General features: G+C 37.0%; 1 protein-coding gene across 2 annotated transcripts; it reads left to right on the top strand.

The window, feature by feature from the left end:
• Nucleotides 1–462: 462 nt before the first annotated feature.
• On the top strand, nucleotides 463–4,126 carry LOC144660121 (uncharacterized). Of its 2 annotated transcripts, none has more exons than XM_078520681.1 (2): nucleotides 463–819; nucleotides 3,415–4,126. In XM_078520681.1, exons 1-2 carry the CDS (start codon nucleotides 468–470, stop codon nucleotides 3,831–3,833), a joined length of 771 nt encoding a protein of 256 aa, XP_078376807.1. In that variant the 5' UTR covers nucleotides 463–467; the 3' UTR covers nucleotides 3,834–4,126. The 2 variants fall into 2 exon arrangements, with proteins under 2 accessions (XP_078376807.1, XP_078376806.1); XM_078520680.1 differs by having other exon boundaries at nucleotides 3,412–4,126.
• The last annotated feature ends 14,067 nt before the right edge of the window (nucleotides 4,127–18,193 follow it).

Here is an 18,193-nt window from a genome sequence, read left to right as displayed (position 1 = left end):
CCCAGGCTAAAGTTGAAATGTGTGGGAACGTTTTGTCCCTCCATCTGGAAAAAAAAGAGACGATTCAGTTGAATCCATTGTTCGCCGTCCGCTGATTAAGTTAATACGATTTAATTTTAATTACTGATGAAGCGTGTGTCGTATTGTATCGTAAGAAACCCCAGCGTGACATTTTCAAATTCACCAGACACTTCCTAGATAAGTAGAAAGCCTCGCTTCTAATTGAAACCCTGGGAGATTTCCACCTTGTTGATCAGAGTGAACTACAGTACCGCTCGGCGAACAGTTTTTCGCGGCGCGCAAGTGAAGTAATCTGGACGCTGATTCGATTAATCTATAATTTGACCACAAAGACTAGATCCCGCCCAGACCTATAAGTTACCCTCATCACAGTCCATTTTAAAATTCATCAATTTCAACCGAGGCCTGCCGCAGCAGTTGGAACGTTCCGTAAAAAATCTAACGAAATGATGGACGAGTGGCGCCGTAGGATGCCTGCTCCGCACTTGGCGACGGCCATTCCGCACTACCACGGGCTAGATTTTGGGCGAACGATGCCCCTGCGTCACCCGCCATCGTCAGCGCAAGCTAGATCCAACATTGCCTCCTCGCCTCAAAGCTTCCTTCCTTTCTCGCACCCGCTAGCTCCTCTACCAATTCCCGTAGCAAGTCGCGAGCTGCCGCTTTCGCCATCTTCTTCCTCACTTTCAGGATCTTCACAAATACAAGCTGCTTCTAGTGAAACTGCTAGAGCTCAGAACGTGGAGAAGAAGCGATGGCAGACAGCTAACTATCGGTGGATGTTCACTAAAAGAAAAGGTAACAAAACAAGCTCACTTTACTATAGAACTGAAACATTACAAGAACATGGCCTGCAATGCAATATTCACCAAAATTTCTGCTACATACACGCGCCGTCAAATTAGGTTACCGCCATATTTTTGTTTTTGTACATATTAGTTTGTATGTTTAGTTACGAAGTACGATTTTTCGAGTGCTCATTAAACGCTTCGCAAATAATACGAGATAAAATCTTGTGGCATCACTCCCTTTGATACACCATTACTGAATAGCTGATAGTCACCGCTGTTCTGAATTCTTGTATTTGTGTAACATTTTTGTGTGTAGCAACATCGAAATGAAACTGTATGTTTTCGTAAAGTTTAAATGAATCACCTGCCTGAACATTTAAACTTTTTTCGCTTAGCATAAAAACACATCGTCTTTCGACTCCATGCGCTATTGAACATCAAACAAGATAGGCAAGAAAGAATGCATTTCTGTTAGAAAAGCGTATTTTTATCGATTGGTAAAGACTGAACATAATTCGCAAACAAACTTAGAGACATATTGATTATATTTTCAAACAAGAACAACATTTTTAAAATCAAAATTTTCTAAAATGCTAGAGCAAGGAACGAACATTTTTAGTCTTTATTAAAAACAGCGCTGAGAGAAAGGAAACACAAAGATTCCCTCAAGGAGGAGTCGTTGATCTTGAGCATTATGCGTGCATTGCAAAGCTAAGACAAAATATAATCTATAAATCAAAATAAGCAATGAACTCGATTTCACAGTTCATCTAGTTAATCATTCTAGCGCGATCACGGTTACGATATCTGGAGCATAGCGAACTTCACTTCGCCTCTTAAGAACGCAAACATCCGAAAATCAACAGCGAAGATGCAGAAAATAAATTGATTTACTTTGATTTAGTTAGTTAGTTGAATTCACCTGCTCCGATGTGGTTGTTTATTTACAGAAAAACAGGAACTCCTTCTCAGAATATTTCGATTAAAAGCTGTAAATTGGTAATTTATTTTTCAAGAGGGTGAGTGACACTTGCGAAATTCTTTATAATTGCCTTGGCTTCAATATAACGTCCTAATTGAACTCTTAAAGAAGTCATCAATTTTTGTGAACTCGGCGTTAAAACAGACCCACTCAATCGGCGTGAGGTAGAAATCTCTTAGATTGAACTGCTATATAGCCATGTCTGAGAGAAAACATTTGGAGGTGCCTCGTGTCTTGAAAGAACAACTTCCCCGAAGGTTTCATTAAAATAACTTTTCTGTTCCAAACAAAACAGCCTATTTCTTGGCCGAATAGAAAATTTTACAAACGTCGAAATAGCGAAGAACTAGAAATTTATTTCAAAGTACATCCACGTTATTCAAATTGACCACTAGATTTCAAAACATTCAAAAATTCTCGTCGCATTAGAAACCTTGCATGTTACACTCATCTATCTATGTATTTTCACGCTTACTGAATGCTTCAAAACAAAGCGCGCAAAGATTCTGTCAAGCTAGCCTTTATTCTAACTGAGGAAAGCAGTAGAGATGTATCTTAAAAGTGTAGCATTTTAAGTCAACAAAGATGCCCTATAAAGCCTCAAAGAATTCAACAGGAACATTGTACAGCAGCACTCCTTCAACACACACTAATTGAAAAATTAAACACGTCTCACCTCTGACCACGAGTGCAAACATAGATTGCACAAACAAAATTTAAAATAAAACTGTTACAAAAAAGTCGTCAGAGATTTGAAGCAGATTGTAAAAGAGTTTAGTTTGTTCAAACACGATTATCGCAAAACTAGCAGTTAATTTGTTTTCTTCATTTCCGAGATTTCCTGTCAGAGAATCGAGCTTCGAGACAAAGAAACCACGACCCTTCCATTAATCTTTGAAGCATTCAATTTAAAATCTGTTTATTGATTCTCATAGCTAACGGAAAATCAGTTACTCAAAACCGTTTATAAAGTGCTTTAACAGAAAGTACGCCTTTTGCAGACAGATAGAAGAAATTTTAGACTCTTAAAAATTCAGGAACGCACCCATATTGAATGTACTAGGCTTGGCTAGTTGTAGTTCCTTCTTTCCCATCTTAATCTAGCCACAAATTAACGAGTGAGTGCTCTTTGTTTTTTAAAGAAGCTTTATCATTTTCGCAAACGGAGTAGAAAAAGGTTATCTCGACTCTCATCAACCACATCCGAAACAGTTTACATTCATCTTTAAACATTACGACCCCATTGAATATAAAGAACACTGCCTCACTCGGCCATAAGTTCTCGCCCCTTCCTGCGGCCATTAAGCTTAAAGTAAACAGAAAAAAGTGTATAAAGTAAAATTGGGGAATAAAACGTTTTTTATTCGAACAGATCAACAGTAAAAGGAATATCCTTTCATTTCGTTTAAACGACAGGCTGAAATTGAAGTGCAATAGAGACGAAAACCCTTAACAGGCGCTTGCTGTGTGCGGTTTCGTTTGATGCATCAGTGATTCCAAAATGACAACTCTTCGAAACATAAAAGCATGGTGTAAAATCAATTTAAAAAAGTATTAAAAGAACAGTTCTTTCTTATTTTTTAACGTTTTTCGTTTCGTTTTCGTTTTTTCTTGCAGCAGCAGTTGCTACTGACTCAGAAAAGGAGGAAACAAGCCCCGAAATAAAAAGTCAAACTACAGCAAGTCAGAAGAAGAGGTTTACCTTCACACAACGACAACTCGTCGAGTTGGAGAAGGAGTTTCATTTTAGCAAATACCTAACAAGGACAAGACGGATCGAAATAGCATCAAACTTGGAACTTACTGAAACACAGATTAAAATATGGTTTCAAAATAGACGGATGAAGTGGAAAAGAGAACTAAAAGAGTCAAATCGAAAGCAAGGAGTGAATGAACCGCCTACAGGGCCGTTCAACCACGGATTTCATAATGGCTTCCAGCGATCTCTTCGAGAAAGCATCCCATCTTATCAGCAAAGCCCAGAGATTTTTGTGCAGCATACTGCACCTCAATACTTTCCTAACTATTTATCGCTTTAATGTACAAAAGTGCAAAAGCACCAAATGTATTTAACACCAAAAACATAATAATTTAACACGAACTTATAATCCAAAGCAAAAATATCGACAATATATAGCTCTTATGAAAAGGCGTTTCAACCGTCGCAAACTATAATAGCACGTTACAACAATACGTTTAATAAACTCTTGCCAAAAGACGCAACAGCTCTTAAAGTTACAAAAGCTAGAGGATCATAAAATGTCTGCTTAATTGGATTTCATTTCGAGATGAAGTGAACATCTGATAAAATCTTATCAAAACAAAACACACACAAAGAAAGAAAAGAAATGGCGTTTAAAAAAATCGCTACGTACAAAAAGTGCGCCTGTAACAATGCTCAAAGAAGATTGATACCTTTGCTTAGTGATGACTTTAGTTGCACTCCAAAGAAAGCATTTTCAGGTCCGTATAACGAAGCATGAGGCCACACATGCTCCAGAATTCAACCGAATGGAACGTAAAGGTTAATTTCTACACGCTATATAGAAATTGAGACATGCGAGGCGGTGTGTATTGCAAAGTTGTTTATTAGAATATTCCATCATCTCTTTTCATTTGAACTGTCAGTCTGTCGTTCCTTGCAGTTAATCTAGCTGTTCCGTCGAGTTGTCTTTGAAGTGAAGGAAGCGCCCTCATTAGTCAATGTCGAGAGGTATTATGCAACGAACAAAAGGGAGGCAACCCCGCGGACGCGGGACATGCGCCCACGTCACTTCAAGATCGATGAGTCGCTTGGTATTACAACGAAACTACTCGATGCAGGTGTCTAAATACAGCAAGGTACACGAGTAGAGTATCTTTAGAACAAAAGCGCTTTGAGAAGCTAACACCCTTTTGTTTACATTCCTTTCTATCTTTTCACTGCGTTTCTCAATGATCCGATATTTTTTTAATATGCCTACCCGAAAAACTATGCGACAATACAATAACAAACCGAGACTGTAAAATGCGCCAAATAAATATCTGCTTCAATATTAAATGTGTATAAATCGTAAATCAAAAGGAAATAAAGTAAGGCCCCGCTACAATAGTCTTTTGTGAGTCTTTTTGTTCTTTGCCGAACTTTTTTTTTGTCTCGGCGATGACGTCACCACCTAACGGTGAAATGAAAAGATCTAGAAATATTTTATATTCTAATAATTCGTGGTAAAAAATGTTTCGTCTTGCAATCCTCTCGACGGCTGAAAATTCCAGAAGGTTAGGGAAACTCTTTTTAACAATAAAGAATAGCTCTACCTTTTACAAAAGGGAACAAATAATCTCGAAAACGAGAACAATGTATGTGTTGGTTAACTTCCCAAAACGTTTCCCTCTTTCGTCGGCGAAAATATTTTTGTAAAGCAAATTCTACTAAACGAGTTGAATATAACTTCTTGACCTGCGGTAAGAAGAACAAGAATTGATTGTTCTGACGATTAAATTAGGATAAATCTAATTAAATTTTACCGCGTTCTTCAGATAACGGAGTGAGGCGAGACGTTTTAGACAATATGAAATGTTTTCGTAGAGTTAGTCGAAAATAAATTTAAGATAAAATCAGCATAACAGAGTAAGATACTTTTAAGATAAAACCAAATCGTCGTAAACTGAACGCCATAAAAACACGATATATAGACCAAAAAACTAAACATATCCCAAATACTTTTCCAAATTATTCACTGGTAAATTTCGGATAGACTCTTCAATTTACTCTACCCTAGAAAACGTTAGAAGCATTTTTTAATTTTATAAAATTCTTCAGTGTAACACCTGTTTCGTCTGTATGCCGACCAGAAAAAGAAATATTAAGTGCTTGCATGGTTAGATTTTAATTACATAGGCTTGTGGTTTAACGTCGTGTAAATCCTTTGTTGTTGATTTATGAACCGTTAGAGGCGATACCGCAAGCCTTGCATATGCCTGCACGCGATTTTCTTGAACCCCATATGTTTTGAAATGCTGCTTTTTGGAAGATGCTATTTGTCAAGCTATGCGCACACTTAAGCCATGTGAAGCTCAGAAGTGTCAAGAACTTAGAGTTGCAATTCTAATGATTTCTTTGCAGTTTTTTGAACAATTGGGCATAAATTGAGCGCGAGCTGACTTCTGCGCCACGCGAATGCACATCCGCGCGCCTTCGCTGGCTGGACAGACTAAATGTTCATTTTAAGGGGCACAGGATAAGTGCTTTCCTCTAAACAGCCACTCTTTACTTTGCAATTATGAATTTCCGGTTCTGATTAACAGAACAACACGCCACAAAAGATGTGTGTTTTGTGAGTAAAGATGGCATAATAGATGTCCTCGAGGTATATTCGCTTATCTAACTCATCCATCATGAATCTATCAGCTTGGAATGACTATGAAATTCAAAACGCTGGAGGGCTTAAACGAACCTCTTATGGAATCTATTCCGCGAAATCAGTGCGTTATTGAGCTTTGAGTTTTCAAACCTCGATTGGATTCGTTAAAAAGATATTTTAATGAGGCTTCTCCAATATAATGCCACTAATACATGATATATCTTTTTTATTTATAATCATTCAACAGTTCAACGATTTGCTAAAATGTTAGCCTTGGCAGTTAAGTTCGGTAAAGCCTTTCACATCAGGGGGTCAGTTATTCAGCTAATAAGACAACTTTTCAATCCATCCAACTATTTCACGAAAAAGAAAGAGATTAAAGAGAAAATGTGCTATTTATTTCACTAAACACAAAAGTAATCCCTACTTATTTATTTCTTACCGTCATCAAGCAATCAAATTGCACGCTGAATGTTATTAACGTGTTGTTAGTTCGTGAAGTTTTGCGTAGTTACACCACAGGGGGCCGACTTTATTTAACTATTAATAAAATACCTTTTAAAGAAATCCGCCAACTTTAGCAGAAGCAGTAAACAATACATCGTCGCATTTTTACAACAAATAATTTCGGGGTTTATTGGGTTTGATTGGTATCAGTCTAAAGAACGTTCAAGAACTCGGCTGGCACGACTTATGAAAAGATGGCCGTCTACACCCAATATCAACATACACTCTACTTTTGTAATTCTAGCATTAAGTGCGTCACTCTGACGCACTGTATGGCTGATTCAGTAGGGTGTGCTAGTCGGTGGCTCATCTTAAACAAGGATGAATCCAGCTGAGGACAAAAATCGGTATAAAAATATATCAAATTCCTTTACACATAAGAAAGCATGCCAACACAATAATCCTCCACCTTGCTTCGAATGGAACGGGTTTTGGAGGCGGGGCGGGGGATGGGAGTGTCAAAATCTTCCAGGGAAAGACAAGTCGCACAATTCAATCTGTCGATCTTTGGGAATACAGTTGAGCCCGACTTCTCTAACCTCCAGGTGAAATGAAAATGGGCTCGAGAAATCGGTGTTAAAGTTACAGAGCGTTCTATCCAAGGAAACGAAAATTGGCTCGAGAAATTGGGAGCTCTAAAAAACCGAGGGCTCAAGAATTCGGGATTCTACTGTAATCCAAATTTCTCTTCAACTCAAACAAAGGCAGACATACTTTATTAACAGTGTAGACAGTTTTTATGACTACAACAGCTAATTTGCAGATATTCCATTTTTCCGGGAGTAGTTGTCGAACACAGCTGTGCAGCTACGGTAAATACGTAAATAAATAAAAATAAAATCAACGAATAATTTACTAAAATAAACTCAGATTTAAGGTCATTGCCCTGAAAGACGCCAATTTTAACACTTGGCCTACTGGTTTTTACTGAACTAAGAAAAGGGGGTCACCAGCGGGGGGGACCCCATTCCTTTCCTCTCGAACTCATCACCGAAATTCACACTCTGACAGAATCGCCACCGAGGGTCACCAGCCGGAGAAAGACAACTCCCGCGCTGCATGCCGCCATTGTGGGGCGCGCGCGCCCACCGCAGTGATCGCAAACAGGACTTAACACACTTTACATCAATAAATTAAAAACTTAAAGTTGCTGCCTTGATGTCTGTCGCAATGTGTCGTCCAATTTTGGCTGGAAACGTTTTGCCTCCGCGGTTAGGGGACGAATGTTGTCTGCAAGCCTGTTCCATCTGCACCTGAGGCATTCTTTCAAATTCTGTTCACCAGTAAAGAATGTAAACAAACTGAAACCTCTGCAAACGGTGAAGGTGTGAGATCTTAGGAACTAGAGTCAGCTGAAAAAGGTAGAATTAGTTAAAATAAAAGTTCTCAGGAAGTACACGTAAGTCATATGTACAAACACAGTAATTAGCCTTTGAAATCGAAGAAAACGTGGAAGGAAGGGCTAAAGGGAATCAGAGCTTGAATAGTATTTAATTATAACTGCATGGTAATGCAAATAGTAACAGAAGTCGATACAATTGTAACGGACAATAGGCAGATTTATGAAACTACAACCTAAATTTCCACAAAATAAAGAATTAAAAATTAAAATAAATCAATAAACTGTTATTATCAATTTATGTTTTCTTATCTGTGGGCTAAAAATCAGATGTAACTAACTTTAATAACAAAAACTTAACGGTACACGAGGAGAAAACAATTAACAAGAGAACGCTGGTTCTCTTGTCAATATTAATTTGAAGTGTAGCTAATTGTCGTGGGTCGTGGGTGTGGGTCAAAGTCGTGGATAGCAAAAAAGGCCTTTAAGAAACTTCACCTCGCGAGGAATAATGTTTCCTTAAGTCAATTGTAAAGCTTACCCTGCACGTTTTCCAGTTAGAGTCCAAATCGCCTTGTGTACACTGTGAACAAGAATTGGTACGGTTAAAGACCGGGAAGAGGGAGGCGAGAAGAAAGTTTCTTCTTAAAGGCCTTTTTTTGTTACCCACGACATTCACCCATGCACACCCACGACTTCCACCCACGACCCACGACAAGGAGCTACACTCATCAGTAATCAGAAAAATTACCTTCAACCTAAAAGAAACCTCAAAACAAAGTACTAATTAGTTCAAAATGCCACAATAAACTTAAAGGAACAAGGATGATTAAGATTAATTGAAACTCGCATTTTAGCACTTTCTCGATAAATTTTATGATATTTTTTAAGCATTTTCATGGCTTCCTTCGCACTGCTTGTGCAATAAAAGAAAAATTAATCTTGGAGGCGGGGGAACCAAATTGTTCACGTGGTTGTCGGATCTCTTTACTCCGGAAAGTTTTTAAGAATTAACAAAAAAAAACTGGCGCTCTACACTGCGAGAGAAAACTTATCTAATCTGGATTTCATTTTATTAAACTAACTTTCTTCTATAAAGCGTTTTCACGGCGGCCAAAGTAGTGTTCGTAAACGATATGTTTGCATAAATAGGGCCACCGTGACGTCATGCTGTTTAAAATGTAGGTCCGTTATGCGTACATATAATTAGACCACGATTCTTTTGTGCACCATTACTATTGTCTGCTAATAGAGGTCAACAATTAAAAACAAAACTATAGCTCATGCCGCCTCATTCAATTAAAACTCTAACCTAAGTAGCATATTTAAAAAGTAATTAAATCAGTGATCTAAAAGTGTACGTATGAAGCCACTTCGATCCTTAAAACAAAGCCCTAACATGACCTGTGCGTATTACATGTGAAGGTCAAATATTCAAGCTTTATGTACACCAGGTGCTGTCAGAAGAACTCAAGAACCCTTATCCTTTCGTTATCCTAAAACTGCACCTCTCTCTTACCTTCGAGAGGTCGCTTACATGTGTAAAGTAAAATACCCGGGACCAACAGACTTATCTTGTCTGCTAATTAAGCCCACAAATTTAAACTCTTGATAACTGATCTTGGCTACACGTGCCAAACTGAATTGTCACAGCTAACAAGCAGATATCTAAAGATTGTAATCAGGGTATTCCTCCTGACCACATCTTGTGATAAGAAGCTATCCTTTTGACAACGTCCAGACTTGCCGTCTGTATGTTTCGTTTACATCTGTTTACTGTGATCACGTGATTTGTCCTGCGAACTCTCCCTTCACTTGACAAGAACTGCAAGGCTGACACTACGTAGAGTTTGCATTTTTGACTTTCAGTTTGGACTCTATCATGTCGCTGTCCCGTTAAGGTTTTTTCATTTCTGCGTAGTGTCAGCCTTGCAGTTCTTGTCTCTGTATTTTTATTTTTGGCTGATTAGAGCTGTCGCCAGCTTCTAAGTACACAAGCAGCATTTTCGTCCGCGGTCCCTTGCTTTCATTTGTCACTCTCCCTTTACTGTCCCCTTGTTTTCGCACAAACAAGAAACTTTCTTTTTTCCTGACGAATCCAGATGTAATTTTGGTCAAATCGACTAGGTGTCCTTCAGTTTCTGTTTTTAAAAAAATAAATGAAAATAAAAGGTTGTTTTCCCATTTGTGGCTTTTGCAAATACACGCAGTTAAAGACGGCCTTGTACTATACTGTCGTCACGTTGTAAACATTTCTAAGTCCATACTCTGAAAAACCACACCTTAATAACTTTATTAGCTGAAAGTTACCCGCTGTGGAGATTTCACCGACAATGGGAAGTTATTAACTGTTTGACTCGACACGATTTTTCAAGGCTCGCACTTGGTTCAAAAGCCACTCCTTACTGAATTTAAATTAGTTTGGAAATCACATCTATATACTATTGTGCATCAGCTACTTGATACAAAAAACGTTAAAAAATAGCTCAACTCTGTTCATAGTTTATGTTGGCCATAGCCGTATCCAGAGTTATAATATATAATTCAAAATAAGTTGAGAGAACTGGAACTTTACCTATCCACAGGAAACAATTACAACAAGCTTTAAGGGTGTAATTTACGCCGAATACTACCTTGAAACGAAAACAGCAAAGCGACTATCCTTTCGTATGATAGTTTGTGCAACGGTGTTTTTACTCGAACAAGGACGTTTTATGGGTACTTTTATTAACTTAACATAATTCCGGGCCTAAGCTTTACGTTCTTGATTAACAATGTTACAGTAAATTAAAGTTATGGACCGACCAGATGGTGAACTGTTAGCGTTCGCATTCAGATAACTGTTTTTGAAGATACAGTCCTTACCGCTGATGTTTGCAAAAATGAACTTTTACAGCCAAAATACAACCGAGAAATACCGCCAGAAGAAATAATAACATGAAGGGTCTACAAAACAAAACGACTTTAAACAGAGACAACTGATAGCTCTGTACTTTTATTACAACTGAATTAAATTCTGTGGGAGCGAGGCTTTAAAAACTAATGAAAATACGTCTCGAGAACTGTTTGAAAAAGAATCAAATACGCTTGAATTGGAGGGCCACGGAACAAGGAAATACAAGGCATTCCCACAAATTTTTTTTCCTATGTAAAAATTGAAACTCTGCGGTTCAGACTGTTTTGAAACATACCATCTGCAGCACCAAGGAAACAGTTATCAAGATCATATCTAATACAGCAACAGTGCTCTAGTTTTCGTTAAGCCTAATGAGTTTCTGCAGATTTTTTCTGAGATAGCAGGTTGGTTTGGGCTCGTAATTACCAAACTAATGAGGTTGAATTACCTTTGGTGCCTGATGTGATGTTGACTGGGCGTTAACCGTTAGGATAAGTCACAACTTAGCTTTGCTAATGATGAAATTTGTTGAAATTTCCACATCAAGATGTTCTGTTAACCGGAACGAAAAGGCTCCTATGTATGGGTATGGGTATCTGACCTAGTTTGTTTTCTTTTTCCGCAGGACAAAAATCTAAATTGCTTGAGCTTCTTACATATTTCGTCTGACCAAGTTCTTAGTTTATTAAACTAGCACCTCAAACGAACGATTTCAGCTAGCCTGCTCGGCTTTTAATGTCTTTTCTTATCCTTTCAACCTAAGATTCAAACTCGACTCAATTAATGTACAGCTCTAACTTCAACCCACAGTGAGAGACCATTCAAAAGAAAGCTATTAAGGAGTTCTTTCATGTGGTTTTATTTAATATGTTGTTCAACTGAGGTGGCTCTAAGTCCGTTGGTGAATTCCTAGTGTGCGACCGGGGTGTGCGACCATTCAAATGAAAGGTATTGAGCAGTATTTATGTGTACTGTTTATTATGCTGTACAAGGTGGTTCTAACTTTTACGTCTGTAGATGAAATTTTTGCGTGTGACCATTCATATGAAAGCTATTAATCAATACTTTCATGTGGTGCTGTTTGTTATGCTGTACAAGATGGTTCTAGCTTTAAGTCCGTTGGTGAATCCCTAGTGTGTGACCACTGATTTAAATGAAAACTACTTAAGAATTTACCTATGCAGTACTTTTACTCGGTTTGTTATGCTGTACAAGGTGGTTCTAAGTTTAGCTGTGACGATGAAATGTCTTTTGAAATTTCCACTAATCAAGCTGTTCTGTAACCAATTTTGAACTCGGGTACTTTCACAGAGTGAAAGCGTTTTCCACTGCGTTTTATAGCTAGTTTTATTCCGAGGCTGTCGTCGTGATCAGTCCATGTCTGATCGCTTATTACACAGCGAGATGCTGAGTGAAATTTCTCTGCTAACAATGAGAAACGTTCGTTATTCAAGGGGAACAATTTTTGTCAACATCTGAATTTTCCGCTCTGTAAAGTACAGTTGTAGGCATTCGTTAGTCTAAAACGAGTAGAAAGAGTGAAGGAAACTTAAGGTGTATGACATGTGAAAAATGCAATTTAGTACAAAGAAACAAGAGAGATTCTCTAAAAGGATTACAGTTTTAAGAAATCAAAGAAATAATATAACTTACCTTCGCTTTTTTTTTATAAGTGTTCATATTATCTGAAAAGCGTGTCTCACGCTGAAAAACTTGGAACGCTGGTAGAAATAGACTTGGTTGAGCTTACAGCCGTGAAACGCAGACGGATAAAAAGTACCTCAAACTTTTCCAGAGAGAACAGAATGACTTAGCTGTGTGCACCGCTAACACCATGTAAGTTGGCAAGCTCACGAAGAAATACCCATAAGCGCCCATCTACAAAATAAGTGTCAGTGCTGAATAATATCTCATGGCATTGTTGTTTTTTTTACTTTTTTATTCAATAGAAAAGGCCTAGACAGTGTAAGCTTCAGTAGTTTTATATCTAATGCAAATAAATAAAGAAGTCTTTTTTTTTCATGGTGTCCTCTGTAGCAACATGTTGCTTATCATGTTTTTGATCAAATATCTTATCCAGAAAATCGGAATTTTAAAATAATCTTGGTGTATTTAATCATACATCACAACGAACCATTCCTCTTTTGTTTTATTTGAAAATATTGTTCAGCCGAGAGAGGAAAATGGATTAAAAAGAATGAAATAAAGCAAATCACAAACTTACATTAAATGAAGACAAATTCTAAAGGATAAATTGAACACAAGTTTTTATTCGAAGTATGTTTCCTTTAAGATATAATTATAGATTTGGCTAACAACTCATTCTAAACTAAAAGCATGGAATAAATTATTCACAAGAAGGCTTTTGTGTGGAGCAAAACAAGAACACCGTAAAGAAGAGAGAAAGTGCTACTTACGAATTTTACACAGTGAAAAACACAGTAAAACAAAGCAAGTTCATAAAAGCCAGCGAGAGTTACTTAATTAGCCTACAGAAATGTCTAGATTAACATGTGCACTGGAAACAAACAGCTCCCATTACCCTTTGTTTGCTTTCAATTACGAAGGAATTAAAATAAATTCAAGTTTAATAACTCTTAACCGCACTTCTACTCGATAACAAAACACGGTTCACAGCTATATAACAATGAACAACATGTGCGGTGAATGGTCTCTGTGGGAAAAACAGCGCTCCCTTCGCCTCAGACAACACGAGTCACCGAAACTTTTTATCGAGTAATTACCGTAAGCACCCAAGTTTAACCAAAAAACAAGTCAACTTCTTCAAAAAGTCGTAATCCAATATTCTTAAAAAAAAAGTCGACTAATTGCGCAGTTACAATTTTAATAAGAAGCTTTTTTCATTGGTGAATAAAAACTTCGCAATGTTTCAAATTTTGGCCAATTACGGAGTACTCTCTTTATGAAAATAAACAACAGAATTTGTTCATCTGTTCAGCTCTTCATAAAGATGGTTAGCTTAAGTTTTCAACAGCTTTTAAATCGGCTTGGTAGTGTTGTTAGTTATTACACTAGAAGATTGGAAACAAAATCTCGTGGTGAAAAAAATTATTAAAACCTCACATTTTTTTGGTGCGTCATTTGCAAAATAGCGTTGATTCAAAATAACAGAGTCTAACATTTAATTATGTACAGAATTAGTTTTTTAGAGCTTTTTAGTTGCACAAGGTGAGCACGATAAATCATGTGCGTTTACTGACTTCTAGTGACAACAAATTTAATTGTATGAAAGATAAAAAATTTACGCAAGTCAGCTGCAGCTTCGCGCATTTACCCGCAATACAATCGAAAATAGGCTTCAAGGACACATTTTACCGACATTTTGCCCACAATTTTTATCGGTTTAACCTTTTTATAACACTTTACTCTGTTTTTGGTTTAAATTATCCTTTTCGGCGTACGGAAAAGGTATTCGAAGCAAGTATACTGAACTGATTTTTAATATTACATGTAAAACAGATTTAGAAGTGTAGCAATGACGGATCAAAGATCACTCTGGCGCGCGAGCAATACTGACCAAAATATTTGATTAAGCAGTGGAGTATTTTATTATTATCAAGGTCACTTAAGCCTTTGCAACTGTTTCTGCTCGTAATGGATTGTAAAACAGATGTATTAAACAATAAACAACGCTTAAATTGGTCGTTGTAACGCTGTTTTGGTCCATTCGGTTTGCTGAATTTCTTCGGTTTAGCGAAGTTCTTCGTTTGTCTCACTGAAAAACGCCTCCTCAAGCTATAAAAACTGAAAAGACAATAAGGCGAGAGATTAATGACCTATGATTTAAGCGCTTGAGTTTATTTACGTTTCTTTTTCACTTATTCACAGAAAACGCACCTGCACAAGCAGAAAAACAAAGGAAAGACTTGTTATTTTCCGTCGGCGAGAAAGCAGTGACGCCCATTACCAACTTGCTTTAGCAAAGCGAAACACCTCAGCTAGCGAAACCACACAAAGAAATGCAAAGTTTAAATATCCTTATAACACTTCAAAAAATCAGTAGAATAACGGCTTAACAGCACACAAAGTCAAAGACTGCTTTAGATAAAGCCGTTAAAAACTTTGTAGTTTTGTTTGAACCTTTTAAAAAGGATAATAAAATTGACTAAATCACATGGTTGGTAGTTTTCTTTGTTTCAAACTTGACAATCATACTTCATTCGATTAGAAGATCAATTTACTCGATTTTGCACATTAATTCATTAAGTGATGTACACCATTTTGTTTATTTTTCATCAAGCTGTGTCGGTCTTTTGTGCAAAATTGAGTTTCATTTCTCGTTATTGTTTGTTGGCAATACGAAATATGACGAAGGCGGAACGGCGTGTTAACTTCCAAAACAACGCACTCCTTAGAAAAAAAACGACAATAAATTTGTCTACTTCATCTCCATGTACTTCGCCAAAGGGAAGTTACGACTGTTAGCGAACTTCACTTGATATTTGACTTTGTTGTGAGTCTGTAACTGTTGTTAATTGCCAGCTGGTAGGTCACATTGATATTTCGACGAAAATATCTTGGCAGACTCCACCCACTGACAGAAGTATTCTGATTAACCACTCATTACCGACGGAATATAACACGACGGATTCCCCTAAACTTGATAATGAATACAAATTAAGGAAAATTTAATTTATTTCGCCCTATATGTTATGGTAAATAATTTACTTTTATCACAAACTAGGAAGCACAGTTAAACAGCCCTGTTTTTGGCAGTGTGGCTATTTTTGCGACGTAACATTTCGGAAGAAAGTAACATGACAATTTTTATTCTTGTCTATCAGTTTTTCACACGGCTTTGCACAGCACCTCTTGTCTTCAACCTACACTGAAAACTTCAGCTAATGAATAAGTAAAAAGCAGTTGAATTTTGGACTATAAACAGATAATAATTTCAGAGTACTAATTAACAACAGACAGAAGTCTGTCGAACTAAACGGTAACATAAAAAAACCTATTTTAATTTTGATAATTAAGAAACTCACTCTCTGCTTGAGTGCTTGGCAATTAACCATCCATCTCCAAATTATTTAAGTGTTTAATTTGTATTTTTGTTAAAAAAAGATGTTGAACATATTCTTGGGCAATTGATCAAAGTTAAATGCAGTTTATTATGATAATTACAGAAGAACGCGGAACTGAAAATTCGTCTAGTGTCAAAAAAGCCAATCTGTTTCTATCATAGAAAAGTTCTTTTCCCAATAGAATATGGAAAGGGTTTGTTTCATTTGGTGCATATGTCATACGCTGTAGGTGTTAAAAACGTAGCTAACGTTAAATCTAATTAAGTTACGTTTCAAATAGTCAATTTCAGGAGGGAAATTGTTTTCTATTTCCAAAATACTATAACAATATTCTGCACTGATTTGGGATGGAGGTGAAATCCCGTAGTCCCAGTGTTCAAAGTCAAATAAAAACCAGAAACAAAACCAAAACAGCTGTACAGTACTCTAAAGAGTGTTATTAATGTATAAATCTGCCCCCTACTAATGGTACGGTATGAAAGTGTACGAAATGCTGTGTGGAGCAATTAACCAACAGAACACAGCACAGCTGGACAAACTTCTGTCACTGTCTACAAAACCAGACTTCAGCAGGGTTCCAATAACATTCAGTGCAAGCCGAACACAAAAACATCTCTTTACATTATTATGTAAGTCTTTGAAGATTGCGAACTTGATGTTTTGGAAAAAGAACTAAAAATGTTCCATCAGAAAAACAAACATGCCTTCTTTATGATAAGTAAGAGCTCAATACTTCTTCTGAAGAAACTTAATATGATTCAAGTGCTTCATTCTATACTATCAACACTCACAGTATGATTAAACGAGCTCGAGGCTGCTAGTGCAGTTATTAAACCGAAAAAGAAATGAATTGATTTTTGAAAGGGAACAGTTTTACAAATAGAAGGCGGATGTTCTGAAGTAATATAATTACAATTGTTTCCATCAAAACTTCAAAAGCAAATGATAATCAATCAAACTATTAGTAAAAACTAAAGCAATTTCCTATATGGAAAATTCCGTTATCTTTTTTCCTGTGAAATCAAATGATCTTCTTTTCTCATCGCGTATTAACAGCGTTTATTATTTCCACTGTACTGCGCTTCTTCAATTTTCGAGACACGCCCATCTCTAAAAAAATCAACGTGCCCCTACAGTCGGCTCAACGCGACAGATGGAAACATACAGACTGTTTTAATTAAAATACTTTCCAACGACCCATTTAATACTCTAGGTAAATTACAACATTGTTTACCTCATAGTTTAAAGAGTCAATTAAAATTTCACTTAACCATTTGACGAGGTTCATTTCTACTGTAATCACTTCCAAGGTAAAATTACAAAATCCATCGCTTGAAAAATCCCGTCCCACAATTTCCAATTACGTGTAGTACTTTATCACTTGGTCTTACCGAACAAACAAGTTTTAACTATTAAACCCCAGTTTCATTTGTTGTTTTCTAGAATTGTACCACACAAGCTGCGCGGTTATGTTTTCAGAGAGTTTTAATAAAACACTTTTCATCCTTCCGCCTCGAGCTTTTGCTTTAATAGACATAAGAATTCCAATTCAACAGTATGACATCTGTTTCTTAATTTTTTAACATGATGTTACAAAAGTCCCATCTGACTGTTATTACTAACAATGAACTTCAAGAGAGTTGATGCCCAGATTTACTTGCTCCTACAACGAGAGTTTGTAGTTGGGTCTAATTCCACCACCTATTTGTATTTGCACCGAGACCCCGCTGTAACGTACTCGGTTATAGAACAATTCTTGTACTAGCCGTTTCATCGGCATAATTACCCTTTCGTCGAGTAGAACCAACAAAGTTTTCCGAAAGAGCAAATCATTAAATCTGCACTTTACTTCATCATTTAACTAGAAAAAAGTCTCAACACAGAGGTGCAGATCGATGGGTTTCGTTTTTTGCAAATGACGACTGCTTTACATTGTTTTCTTATTCTACTTCGATTTCAAAATGCTTGTACACGCAAGGGGCTTTCTTCTCGTAACATCACTCCGTGCCAGTTTTAAAGCTCAGAACTTCGTGAAATGTAGTCAATACAATACAATGCAATTTTATTGTCCATACGTGGGACGAGGTTTCCCTCAATGTCCGAACCAGAGGCTCATGTATAAAACGTAGGAGAATTCGCCTATAGCAGGCGAATTCTCAGGACATTCTCGCATTCGTTGCTACTTTTACCATCCTCGTTTCAGTGTTTTCCGTTTTTTTTTTTTCTGGGAAAAAGACTGCTACCACCAGCTCTTTCCCAATGCTATCCA

Source organism: Oculina patagonica, chromosome 7 (assembly GCF_052425735.1).
Source record: "Oculina patagonica isolate OP01 chromosome 7, crgOcupat, whole genome shotgun sequence".
In the NCBI taxonomy this organism is placed as follows: domain Eukaryota; kingdom Metazoa; phylum Cnidaria; class Anthozoa; order Scleractinia; family Oculinidae; genus Oculina; species Oculina patagonica.
This window is presented reverse-complemented; position numbering and strand designations above follow the sequence as displayed.